Raw genomic sequence first — 14,299 nt, forward strand, 5'->3', positions numbered from 1 at the left:
TTAGTTGAGTGTGAGGCAGGAAAGGTGGTGGTGCTGTCTACAGTGATGGGAAAGTCACGGGGAGGACAGGGTTGGAGTCGGAAGATGAGATATTTATTTTACTTGTACATATCTATTCTATTTATTTTATTTTGTTAGTATGTCTGGTTTTGTTCTCTGTCTCCCCCTTTAAGACTGTGAGCCCACTGCTGGGTAGGGACTGTCTCTATATGTTGCCAACTTGGACTTCCCAAGTGCTTAGTACAGTGCTCTGCACACAGTAAGCGCTCAATAAATACGACTGATGATGATGATGATGATGATGATAAGGAGCTCTGTTTTGGACATGTTAAGCTTGAGGCGATGGGAGGACAGCCAGGAAGAGTTGTCGTGAAGGCAAGAGGAGACGCGAGACTGGAGAGAGGGAGAGAGATCAGGGCTGGAGATGGAGAGTTGGGGATCATCCACGTAGAGGTGGGAGTTGAAGCCGTGGGAGTGGGATGAGTTCCCAGACTGAGTCCCCTCCTTCCACTCCCCCTCCTCCCCATCCCCCCCCGGCCTTACCTCCTTCCCCTCCCCACGGCACCTGGATATATGTTTGTACAGATTTATTACTCTATTTTATTTGTACATATTTATTCTATTTATTTTGTTAATATGCTTTGCTTGGTTGTCTGTCTCCCCCTTCTCGACTGGGAGCCCGCTGTTGGGTAGGGACCGTCCCTATACATTGCCAACTTGGACTTCCCAAGCGCTGAGTCATCATCATCATCATCATCATCAATCGTATTTATTGAGCGCTTACTGTGTGCAGAGCACTGTACTAAGCGCTTGGGAAGTACAAATTGGCAACATATAGAGACAGTCCCTACCCAACAGTGGGCTCACAGTCTAAAAGAGGGAGACAGAGAACAAAACCAAACATACTAACAAAATAAAATAAATAGAATAGATATGTACAAGTAAAATAAATAAATAAATAAATAGAGTAATAAATATGTACAAACATATATACATATATACAGGTGTTGTGGAGAAGGGAAGGAGGTAAGATGTAGTCCAGTGCTCTGCACACAGTAAGCGCTCAATAAATACGACTGAATGAATGAATGAATGCTCTGCACACAGAAAGCACTCAGTAAACGCGACTGATTGACTGCTGGTGGCCGGGTGCATGGCCTATCACTCACTGAGTTTTCCTCATCATCCTGGTCCACTTCACGGTGCTGGGCTTCCTGGCGTTTCAGTTTCACATCCATGGCTTCGTTAATCAAGTCCCGCAACATTGCCACGCCTTTGGCTCCCTTGACGAACGGATGCTAGAAGGGAAAAAGGAAAATCATTCCCGACAGCTGAATGCCCCAACAGCTCTCCATCGTGGCGCCCAGGCCTCAGCCATATGTCTGGTGAGGTGGCTGACATTTTCACTGAGTATGGCACAGTGAAATATATATTCTGCCAAAAAAAAAAACCCCATCCAAATTAAAGAGAAGAGCTAAGCAGTAGCAGACTTATTTGGAGAAGCAACATGGCAGAGTGGAGAGAGTGTGGCCTGGGTGTCAGAAGGTCATGCGTTCTAATCCCGCCGCTTGTCTGCTGTGTGATCTTGGACAAGTCACTTCTCTGGGCCTCATCTGTAAAATGGGGATTAAGACTGGGAGCACCACACTGGACAGGGACTGTGACCAACCCGCTTTGCTGGTATCCACCCCAGCGCTTAGTACAGTGCCTGGCATATAGTAAGAGCTTAACAAATACCACAATTATTATTATTATTGGAATAAAATTTCAGAAGATGGAAGATGATACTGGAGAGCATTTAAACAATACCCTGGAGGTGCTCCAATTCAGCCTTGCAACCAATCAAGAGTGTCTATTGAGTACCTACTGTGGGCAGGACACTGTACTAAGCGGTTGAAAGGGTACAACTTGCTAACTTGTACTTCCCAAACGCTTAGTACAGTGCTCTGCACACAGTAAGCGCTCAATAAATGCGATTGATTGATTGACTACAACAGAATCAGTAGACAAGATCCCTGCCCTCAATAATAATAATAATAATAATGGCATTTATTAAGCCCTTACTACGTGCCAAGCACTGTTCTAAGCACTGGGGAGATTACAAGGTGATCAGGTTGTCCCATGGGGGGCTCGCAGTCTTAATCCCCATTTTACAGATGAGGAAAGTACTTCTGCTGGGGAAGTACAAGTTGGCAACATATAGAGACGGTCCCTACCCAACAGTGGGCTCACAGTCTAGAAGGGAGAGACAAGACGTTAAGTGACTTAAGTTAACATCACTTTATTATTGTTAGTGATGATAACAAATAATAATAAAAAAACAGCATTTGTTAAGGACTTACTACGTGCAAAGCACTGCTCTAAGCGCTGGGGAAGTCCAAGTTGGCAACATATAGAGACGGTCCCTACCCAACAGTGGGCTCACAGTCTAGAAGGGGGAGACAAGAAGTTAAGTGACTTAAGTTAATACCACTTTATTATTGTTAGTGATAATAACAAATGATAATAAAACAACAGAATTTGTTAAGGACTTACTATGTGCAAAGCACTGCTCTAAATGCTGGGGAAGTCCAAGTTGGCAACATATAGAGACAGTCCCTACCCAACGGTGGGCTCACAGTCTAGAAGGGGGAGACAAGAAGTTAAGTGACTCAAGTTAACACCACTTTATTATTGTTAGTGATAATAACAAATGATAATAATAAAACAGCATTTGTTAAGGACTTACTACATGCAAAGCACTGCTCTAAGCGCTGGGGAAGTCCAAGTTGGCAACATATAGAGACGATCCCTACCCAACAGTGGGCTCACAGTCTAGAAGGGGGAGACAAGAAGTTAAGTGACTTAACACCACTTTATTATTGTTAGTGATAATAACAAATGATAATAATAAAACAGCATTTATTAAGGGCTTACTCTGTGCCAGGCACTATTTTATGCACTGGGGTGGACACCAGAAAATTGGGTTGGTCACAGTCCCCTGTCCCACACGGGGCTCACAATCTTAATCCCCCTTTCATATCGGAGGGAACTGAGGCCCAGGGTCTCACAGCAGACTGGATTTTAGAATCCGGACAATTTCTCGCTCCCCTGGCCGTCCTTTGCCTCTAGCAGAGATAAAAGGTCTTCTGAGAGAACTCGAAATCTGAGCATTTCCCCCTCGGTCAGCTGACATTTTCCCCTCCCGCTCCCAACTTCTCGGATTTCCCACCTGGAGGAGCTGAGTGGCCGTGGCTCTCTGGTCCGGGCTCTTCACCAGACACTGCCTCACGAAATCGGTGAAGTTGTCCGACCAGAGCTCCGGTTTCCGGAATGTGGGAGGAGGGTTTGTGGGAATCATGAATATCGCCTGTGGGAATAAAAGAGGGATGCAGATAATCAATGAACGAACCCACCGGCTTTGAGCGTCACTAGCTTCCAGTGGACCGAAGTCCTCTCTGAGGCCTGTTTCGGAATATTCAGCAGCCCAGGACCAATTAATACAACCCACCTAATAATAATAATAATAATAATGGTACTTATTTAGCACTTACTATGTGCCAAGCACTGTTAGAGAAGCAGCAGGGCTCAGTGGAAAGAGCCCAGGCTTTGGAGTCAGAGGTCATGGGTTCAAATCCCGGCTCCGGCAATTGTCAGCTGCGTGACTTTGGGCAAGTCACTTCACTTCTCTGGGCCTCAGTTACCTCATCTGGAAAATGGGGATTAAGACTGTAAGCTCCACGTGGGACAACCTGATCACCTTGTAACCTCCCCAGCGCTTAGAACAGTGCTTTGCACATAGTAAGCGCTTAATAAATGCCATCATTATTGTTATTATTATTCTAAGCGCTGGGGTAGATACAAGCTAATCTGGTTGGACACAGTCCCTGTCCCACATGGGGCTCACACTGTAAATCCCCATTTTCCAGATGAGGTAACTGAGGCACAGAGAAGTTAAGTGACTTAAGTTGTTAAGAAGTTGTTATGTTGCCAACTTGAACTTCCCAAGCGCTTAGTACAGTGCTCTGCACACAGTAAGCGCTCAATAAATACGATTGATTGATTGATTGATTGACTTGCCCAGGGTCACACAGCAGACATGTGGCAGAGCAGGGTTTAGAACCCAGGTCCTTTGATTCCCAGGTCCATGCCCTATCCACTAAGTCACACCAAGGGCACTACAGTGTTTCCAATCATAATAATGATGGCATTTATTAAGCGCTTACTATGAGCAAAACACTGCTCTAAGTGCTGGGGAGGTACAAGGTGATCAGGTTGTCCCATGGAGGGCTCACAGTCTTAATCTCCATTTTACAGATGAGGTAACTGAGGCACAGAGAAGTGAAGTGACTTGCCCAAAGTCACACAGCTGACAAATGGTGGAGCCAGGATTTGAACCCATGACCTCTGACTCCAAAGCCCGGGCTCTTTCCACTGAGCCATGCTGCTTCTCTAAGTGGTTAAAGCAGAAAGTTGGAGTCAGGGTCTCTAGTTCAGCCTTCACTGTTCACTGTGGCCAGACTGTAAACTCATTGTGGGCAGGGAAGGTGTCTGTTTATTGTTATATTGTAATAATAATAATAATAATAATGATAATGGCAATTATTAAGCACTTACTATGTGCAAAGCACTGTTCTAAGCGCTGGGATGGTTACAAGGGGATCAGGCTGTCCCACATGGGGCTCACAGTCTTCATCCCCATTCTACAGATGAGGTAACTGAGGCCCAGGGAAGCTAAGTGACTTGCCCAAAGTCACACAGCTGACAATTGGTGGAGTCCGGATTTGAACCCATGACCTCTGACTCCAAAGCCCAGGCTCTTTCCACTGAGCCACGCTGCTTCTCTATAGTCTTCTAAGTGCTCAGTACAGTGCTCTGCACACAGTAAAGGGTCAATAAATATGACAATGAATGAATGATGGTATTTGTTGAGTGCTATGTGTCAAATACTCTAAGTGCTGGGGTAGGTATAAATTAATTACATTGGTCACAATCAATCAATCGTATTTATTGAGCGCTTAGTGCGTGCAGAGCACTGTACTAAGCGCTTGGGAAGTACAAGATGGCAACATATAGAGACGGTCCCTACCCAACAGTGGGCTCCCGGTCCTTCATGCGGTTCCCAGTTTAAGCCGGAGGGAGAACAGGGAAACTGAGGCACAAAGAAGCGATTGACAGAGCCAGGATTAGAACCCAGGTCCTCTCAGTCCCAGGCCCGTGCTCTATCCATTAGGCCACACCGCTTCCCAGGTTGATCTAGTGGTTCTCCAACCAGGGCCCGGCCCTCTCTCCTTCAGAATGAGACTGTGCCCTCAGAAGCGGCTCAGTGGTTTTTAAAGAAGCAGCGTGGCTCAGCGGAAAGAGCCCGGGCTTTGGAGTCAGAGGTCATGGGTTCAAATCCCGGCTCCGCCATTTGTCAGCTGTGTGACTTTGGGCAAGTCACTTCACTTCTCTGGGCCTGTTACCTCATCTGTAAAATGGGGATTAAGACTGTGAGCCCCCAGTGGGACAACCTGATCACCTTGTAACCTCCCCAATGCTTAGAACAGTGCTTTGCACATAGTAAGCGCTTAATAAATGCCATCATTATATGAGAAGCAGCGTGGCTCAGCGGAAAGAGCATGGGCTTTGGAGTCAGAGGTCGTGGGTTCAAATCCTGGCTCCAACAATTGTCAGCTGTGTGGCTTTGGGTAAGTCACTTCACTTCTCTGGGCCTCAGTTACCTCATCTGTAAAATGGGGATTAAGATTGTGAGCCTCTGTGGGACAACCTGATCACCTTGTAACCTCCCCAATGCTTAGAACAGTGCTTTGCACATAGTAAGCGCTTAATAAATGCCATCATTATATGAGAAGCAGCGTGGCTCAGCGGAAAGAGCATGGGCTTTGGAGTCAGAGGTCGTGGGTTCAAATCCTGGCTCCAACAATTGTCAGCTGTGTGGCTTTGGGTAAGTCACTTCACTTCTCTGGGCCTCAGTTACCTCATCTGTAAAATGGGGATTAAGATTGTGAGCCTCTGTGGGACAACCTGATCACCTTGTAACCTCCCCAATGCTTAGAACAGTGCTTTGCACATAGTAAGCGCTTAATAAATGCCATCATTATATGAGAAGCAGTGTGGCTCAGTGGAAAGAGCACGGGCTTTGGAGTCAGAAGTCGTGGGTTCAAATCCCGGCTCCACCACTTGTCAGCTGGGTGACGTGGGCAAGTCACTTCACTTCTCTGGGCCTCAGTTCCCTCATCTGTAAAATGGGGATGAAGACTGGGAGCCCCATGTGGGACAACCTGATTACCTTATATCCACCCCAGCGCTTAGAACAGTGCTTTGCACATAGTAAGCGCTTAATAAATGCCATTATAAAAAAAAAGTCACAACTTCTCTGGGCCTCAGTTACCTCATCTGTAAAATGGGGACTAAAACTGTGAGCCCCCTGTGGGACAACCTGATCACCTTGTAACCTCCCCAGCGCTTAGAACAGTGCTTTGCACATAGTAAGCACTTACAAATATCATTATTAATAATAATAATAATAATAATAATGGACTGAGAGCCGCTGTTGGGTAGGAACCATCTCTATATGTTGCCAATTTGTACTTCCCAAGCGCTTAGTACAGTGCTCTGCACACAGTAAGCGTGCAATAAATACGATTGAATGAATGAATGGTACTTGTTAGGCAATTACTAAGTGCCAAGAACTGTTCTAAGCACTGGGTAGATACAAGTTTGTCAGGTTAGACACAATCCCCGTCCCATGTTGGACTCATGCTCTTAATCCCCATTTTACAGATGAGGTAACTGAGGCCCAGAGAAGTGAATGACAATGATAATGATAATGATAATAATAATAATAATAATAATAATAAGGATGGTACTTCATTCATTCAATCATATTTATTGAGCACTTACTGTGTGCAGAGCACTGTACTAAGCGCTTGGGAAGTACAAGTTGGCAACATATAGAGATGGTCCCTACCCAACAGTGGGCTCACAGTCTATTATTATTATTATTATTATTAATGATATTTGTAAGCGCTTTCTATGTGCAAAGCACTGTTCTAAGCGCTGGGGAGGTTACAAGGTGATCAGGTTGTCCCACGGGGAGCTCCCAGGTTTAATCCCCATTTTACAGATGAGGTAACTGAGGCACAGAGAAGTACCCATCAGGCGCTTATTAAGTGTCAAGCACTGTTCTAAGCACTGGGGTAGATACAAGTTTGTCAGGTTGAACACGGTCAACAGTCTTAATCCCCATTTTCCAGATGAGGTGATTGAGGCCCGAAGTGACACCACTTGCCCAAGGTCACACAGCAGACAAGCAGCAGAGCCGGGATTAGAACCCATGACTTTCTGCCGCCTAGGCCCGGGCTCTTTCCAACAGGATCAAAGGCAGCTAAGAGGTGCTCAGCTCAGCTTCCTTGGGATTCAGGGGATTTTCCTACCCTCATCGGATGAATGTCGGCATAGGGGGGCTTTCCTTCGGCCATCTCTATGGCAGTAATTCCCAGGGACCAGATATCCGCCACGCAGTTGTAGCCAATTTCCTGGATCACTTCTGGGGCCATCCAGAATGGTGTTCCTATCACGGTGTTTCGTTTGGCCATTGTATCCTACGGTGCAGACGGAAAGGAGGGGGAGGAAAGAAAAAACACAACAAACTTGATGGGAAGACCAAAAATAAAAAAGGCTTTAGGTCCACAGCTTCCATAAGCACCGGCTCAAACACACATCTCATTTTCTTTTTTCACCCATCTGTAATTTAAGTGTCTGATTTCTTTATACGACTGTAAACTGCCTGAGGGCAGGGATCGCCTCCTTCCTCTAATCAATCAATTGCATTTATTGAGCGCTTACTGTGTGCAGAGCACTGTACTAAGCGCTTGGGAAGTACAAGTTGGCAACATATAGACACAGTCCCTACCCAACAGTGGGCTCACAGTCTAAAAGTCTAAGAACCCCCTCCTTCCTCTCCCCCTCCCCACAGCACCTGTATACATGTATATATGTTTGTATGGATTTATTACTCTATTTATTTTATTTGTACATATTTACTCTATTTATTTTCTTTTGTTAATATGTTTTGTTTTGTTTTCTGTCTCCCCCTTCTAGACTGTGAGCCCACTGTTGGGTAGGGACTGTCTCTATATGTTGCCAACTTGTACTTCCCAAGCGCTTAGTACAGTGCTCTGCACACAGTAAGTGCTCAATAAATACGATTGATTGATATATGTTCATATGGATTTATTACTCTATTTTATTTGTACATATTTATTCTATTTATTTTCTTTTGTTAATATGTTTTGTTTTGTTGTCTGTCTCCCCCTTCTAGACTGTGAGCCCACTGTTGGGTAGGGACTGTCTCTATATGTTGCCTACTTGTACTTCCCAAGTGCTTAGTACAGTGCTCGGCACACAGTAAGCGCTCAATACGATTGAATGAATGAATGAATCGTGCCTATTAATTCTACCGTACTCTCCCAAGTGAACAGTAGATGCTCAGTAAATACTATTGGCTAATGAACCTAATATCTGTAACTTACTTATCTTAATGTGACTGTCTCCCCCTCTAGACTGTAAGCTTGTTGTGGGCAGAGAAGCCCTTAGTATGTTGCTTTGCACTCAGTAAGTGCTCAAAAACTATGATCAACCACTATCCTTAATTATGAAAAGTGCATGCAGACTTACTGTTAAAACTACAATTTTGCCTTAATTTAGCCTCACAAATACCTCTTTGTCGATTTACCTAATCAATCAGGGGCATTTATTGAGCGTCCATTCATTCATTGTAATCATATTGATATTGAGCCCACTGTTCGGTAGGGACCATCTCTATATGTTGCCAAGTTGTATTTCCCAAGCGCTTAGTACAGTGCCCTGCACACAGTAAGCGCTCAATAAATACCATTGGATGAATGAATATTTTTATATATATATATATATATATATATATATATTTATATTTATTGAGCGCTTATTTAAATTCCCAGGTGCATTTTAGGAAGGCAGCATGGTCTAAGTGAAAGAGTACGCAGAGTAGGAGACTCAGAAGACTTGAGTCCTAGACCCAGTCCTGCTCTGTGACCTTGGGTAAATTACTCAACATGCGGTGCCTCAGTTTCCCCATCTGCAAAATGACGATAAGATCCCCGCCCCGCCCTTGCTCCTCGATTGCGAGCCCCCCATGGGACAGTCCCCATTTTTTATCTGATTATCTTGGGTTTAGGTGAGCACAGTACTGTGGCTCGTAAGTGCTCAACAAGGCACTTAACTTCTCTGTGCCTCAGTTGCCTCATCTGGAAAAAGGGGATGAAGACTGTGAGCCCCACGTGGGACAACGTGATGACCTTGTATCTACCCCAGTTCTTAGAACAGTGCATGGTACATAGTAAGCGCTTAACAAATACCACCATTATTATATTACCATGTCATTCATTCATTCATTCAAATTTATTGAGCTCTTACTGTGTGCATAGCACTGTACTGAGCGCTTGGGAAGTACAAGTTGGTAACATAGAGAGACGGTCCCTACCCGATAACGGGCTCACAGTCTAGAAGGGGGAGACAGACAACAGAACAAAACATGTGGACAGGGGTCAAGTCATCAGAATTTGCAACTGTTAGAGTGGAAAACCTTTCTGCGGAAAAGACCTCAGCAGCAAGTTGGAATTGGGGGCCACTGGTCACGAGCAAACGTTTCTTGACTCACGGTGAGCTGGCCGGCTACCCCAAAGTCTGCGAGCTTGGCGTGGCCTTCGGTGTTTAACAGGATGTTTCCGGCCTTGATGTCGCGGTGTATTTTCCTCATGAAGTGGAGATATTCCAGTCCTTTAAGGGTTGATTGCAGTATTGTGGCTATTTCATCTTCTATCAGCTAAGGGAAGAGCAAGGTGTTAACAACTGATCCTACAGCCTTAGTAGGTACAGCACGGGCCGGGGCGTCCGAAGGACCTGTGTTCTCATAATAATAATAATGATGGCATTTATTAAGTGCTTACTATGTGCAAAGCACTGTTCTAAGTGCTGGGGAGGTTACAAGGTGATCAAGTTGTCCCACGGGGGGCTCACAGTCTTCATCTCCATTTTACAGCTGAGGTAACTGAGACACAGAGAAGTGAAGTGACTTGCCTAAAGTCACACAGCTGACAATTGGCGGAGACGGGATTTGAACCCCGGACCACTGACTCCAAAGCCCAGGCTCCTTCCACTGAGCCATGCTGCTTCTCTGCAGCTCTGTCGGGTGACTGTTGTGTGACCTTGGGCAAGTCTATTCTCTAGGCCTCAATTCCCTCATCTGTAAAATGGGGAGAAGAGTATGAGCCCCATGTGGGACAGGGACTGTGTCCTACCTGATTAGCCCACATTTTACAGATAATAATAATAATAATAATAATGCCATTTATTAAGCGCTTACTACATGCAAAGCACTGTTCTAAGCACTGGGGAGGTTACAAAGTGATCAGGTTGTCCCATGGAGGGCTCACAGTCTTAATCCCCATTTTACAGATGAGGTAACTGAGGCACAGAGAAGTTAAGTGACGTGCCCAAAGTCACACAGCTGACAATTGGTGGAGCTGGGATTTGAACCCACAACCTCTGACTCCAAAGCCCGTGCTCTTTCTACTGAGCCACGCTGCTTCTCATCCACACTGCTTCTCATGAGATGAGGTCACTGGGGCCCAGAGAAGTTCATTCAATCGTATTTATTGAGTGCTTACTGTGTGCAGAGCACTGGACTAAGCGCTTGGGAAGTACAAGTTGGCAACATACAGAGACGGTCCCCACACGACAACGGGCTCACAGTCTAGCAGGGGGAGACAGACAGCAAAACAAAACATGTGGACAGGTGTCAAGTCAGCAGAATACATAGAAATAAAGCCAGATGCACATCATTAACAAAACAAATAGAATAGTAAATATGTACAAGTCAAATAAATAGAGTAATAAATCTGTCCAAACATATATACAGGTGCTGTGGGGAGGGGAAGGAGGTAGGGCAGGGGGATGGGGAGAGGAAGGAGGGGGCTCAGTCTGGGCACCCTTGTCACACTGTTGTGTGACCTTGGGCAAGTCACTTCTCTTCTCTAGGCCTCAGTTCCCTCATCTCTAAAATGGGGAGAAGAGCGTGAGCCCCATGTGGGACAGGGACTGTGTCCCACCCGATTACAGTCTTTTAGACTGTGAGCCCGCTGTTGGGTAGGGACCGTCTCTATATGTTGCCAACTTGTCCTTCCCAAGCGCTTAGTACAGTGCTCTGCACACAGTAAGTGCTCAACAAATACGATTGAATGAACTGTTGCATGACCTTGGGTAAATCAGTTCTCTTCTCTAGGCCTCAGTTCCCTCATCTGTAAAATGGGGAGAAGAGTGTGAGCCCCATGTAGGACAGGGACTGTGTCCTACCCGATTACAGTCTTCTAGACTGTGAGCCCGCTGCTGGGTAGGGACCGTCTCTATATGTTGCCAACTTGGACTTCCCAAGCGCTTAGTACAGTGCTCTGCACACAGTAAGCCCTCAATAAATACGACTGAATGAATGAATGAATGATTAGCCTGCATTTTACAGATGAGGTCTCTGGGGCCCAGAGAAGTGAAGTGACTTGCCCAAGGTCACACAACAGACAAGTGGTGGAGCCAGGATTACAACCCTGGCCAGCTGATTCCCAGGCCTCTGCTCTATCCACTAGGCCATACTGCTTCCTTCCTTCAATCATATTTATTGAGCGCTTACTGTGTGCAGAGCACTGGACTAAGTGCTTCTCTATCCCACCCAGGGCTCACAGTCCAAATTCCCATTTTACAGATGAGGAAACCGAGAAGTGACTTGCCCAGGGTCGTCCAACAGGCAGGTGGCGGAGCCAGAATTAGAACCCAGGTCTTCTCACTCTCAGGCCTGTGTTCCTTTAGGCTTGACCATGGGTAATTAGAGCTGGAAGCGAGATCCCTCCCTTCCTCCCCCCCGGAAAAATAGGAGACAGCCCAGACCGGAGACTCATCCAATCCTCAATCAGTGGGAGGTGGGTGGATGAAGGAAAGCGCTCTCGGCAGGAGAGGAGAGCAGCAGGAGGATGGAGCAGCTTGGCTGGTTTCAAAAACGGGGAAAAACTCCCCCCAAAACCTACCGTTTTATTTCGTAATCGGATGATATCCGACACGGAGCCAGCACCACAGTATTCCATGACGATCCACAGGTCTGTGTTCTTAAAGTAGCTGCCATAGTACTTCACTACGTGAGGGCTAAGAGAAGACAGAAAGTGGGGGGATAAAAAACAAATTCATTCAATCGTATTTATTGAGCGCTTACTGTGTGCAGACCACTGTACTAAGCGCTTGGGAAGTACAAGTTGGCAACATACAGAGACGGTCCCTACCCAACAGCGGGCTCACAGTCTAGAAGGGAGAGACGGACGACAAAACAAAGCATATTAACAAAATAAAATAAATAGAATAAATACGTATAAATATGTAAATATGAGAAGCAACGTGGTTCGGTGGAAAGAGCCCGGGCTTTGGAGTCAGAGATCATGCGTTCAAATCCCGGTTCCGCCAACTGTCAGCTGTGTGACTTTGGGCAAGTCATTTCACTTCTCTGTGCCTCAGTTCCCTCATCTGTAAAATGGGGATTAAAACTGTGAGCCCCACTGTGGGACAACCTGATCACCTTGTAACCTCCCCAGTGCTTAGAACAGTGCTTTGCACATAGTAAGCGCTTAATAAAATGCCATTATTATTATTATTATTATTATTATTATTATTATGTACAAGTAAAATAAATAGAGTAATAAATCCGTACAAACATATATACATATATACAGGTGCTGTGGGGAGGGGAAGGAGGTAAGGCGGGAGGGATGGGGAGAGGAAGAAGGGGGCTCAGTCTGGGAAGGCCTCCTGGAAGAGGTGAGCTCTCAGTAGGGCTTTGAAGGGATCAGAGCAGCATAGGACATCACTAAGAGGGAAAAAAAAAATCACCGTTGCATAGTATTTGACTACATGGGGGCTAAGAAAATTTAGACAGGGGAAAAAATAATCATTGCTGCACAGTACTTCATTACATGATAATAATAATGGTAGTACCTGTTAAAGTGCTTCACTGTGTGCCAGGCACTGTACTAAGCGCCGGGGTTGATACTACCAAATCGAGTCCCTGTCTCACAGGGGCTCAAAGTCTCCATCCCCATTTTACAGATGAGGTAACTGAGCCCCGGGGAAGTGAAGTGACTTGCCCAGGGTCACACAGCAGACAAGTGGCGGAGCTGGAATTAGAACCCATGATCTCCTGATTCCCAGGCCCGTGCTCTAGCCAATATGCTACGCTCAGTGGAAAGAGCCCGGGCTTTAGAGTCAGAGGTCATGGGTTCGAATCCCAGCTCCGCCACTTGTCAGCTGTGTGACTTTGGGCAAGTCACTTCACTTCTCTGGGCCTCAGTTCCCTCATCTGGAAAATGGGGATTAAGTCTGCGAGCCCCACATGGGACAACTTGATTACCTTGTATCTACCCCAGCGCTTAGAACAGTGCTTTGCACATAGTAAGTGCTTAATAAATGCCATTATTATTATTATTATTATTATGAGGACAGGATAAGTCAGAAAGGGGGAAAAATCATCACTGCTGCACACTTCACTACATGAGGATACGAAAAGTCAAGAAGGGGGAAAAAAATCATCACCATTGCATACTACTTTAGTACATGAGGCTTAGGAAAAGTAGGAAAGGGGGGAAAAAATCACGGCTGCAGCTGGGGAGAAACGTAAATAATAACTGTGGTATTTGTTAAACGCTTACTGTGTGCTAGGCACTGTACTAAGCACCGGGGTGGATCCAAGCAAATCCAGTTGGACACAGTCCCTGTCCCATATGGGGCTCACAGTCTCCATCCCCATTTTACAGATGAGGGTACTGAGCCCCAGGGAAGTGAAGTGACTTGCCCAGGGTCACACTGCAGACAAGTGGAAGAAGCAGAATTAGAACCCATGATCTCCTGATTCCCAAGCCCGTGCTCTAGCCAGTATGCTACGCTGCTTCTCTCTGAGGACAGGATAAGTCAGAAAGGGGGAAAAATCATCACTGCTGCACACTTCACTACATGAGGATAGGAAAAGTCAAGAAGGGGGGAAAAAAATCATCACCGTTGCATAGTACTTTACCACATGAGGGTTAGGAAAAGTAGGAAAGGGGGAAAAAAAACTCACGGCTGCAGCTGTGGAGAAACGTAAATAATAACTGTGGTATTTGTTAAATGCTTACTGTGTGCTAAGCACTGTACTAAGCACCGGGGAGCATCCAAGCAAATCCAGTTGGACACAGTCCCTGTCCCACATGGG

General features: G+C 45.8%; 1 protein-coding gene across 2 annotated transcripts in view; it reads right to left on the reverse strand.

The window, feature by feature from the left end:
- STK4 (serine/threonine kinase 4) overlaps positions 1-14,299 on the reverse strand; it is a 119,650-nt gene that overhangs the window by 82,066 nt on the left and 23,285 nt on the right. For both annotated transcript variants that reach the window (XM_038750229.1, XM_038750230.1), the window contains exons 4-8: positions 12,096-12,210; positions 9,683-9,847; positions 7,419-7,586; positions 3,212-3,349; positions 1,170-1,298 (exon numbers count right to left, since the gene is read on the reverse strand). In XM_038750229.1, the coding sequence (XP_038606157.1) occupies positions 1,170-1,298; positions 3,212-3,349; positions 7,419-7,586; positions 9,683-9,847; positions 12,096-12,210 (715 nt within the window). The remainder of the gene's footprint in view (positions 1-1,169; positions 1,299-3,211; positions 3,350-7,418; positions 7,587-9,682; positions 9,848-12,095; positions 12,211-14,299) is intronic.

Source organism: Tachyglossus aculeatus, chromosome 8, assembly GCF_015852505.1.
Source record: "Tachyglossus aculeatus isolate mTacAcu1 chromosome 8, mTacAcu1.pri, whole genome shotgun sequence".
In the NCBI taxonomy this organism is placed as follows: domain Eukaryota; kingdom Metazoa; phylum Chordata; class Mammalia; order Monotremata; family Tachyglossidae; genus Tachyglossus; species Tachyglossus aculeatus.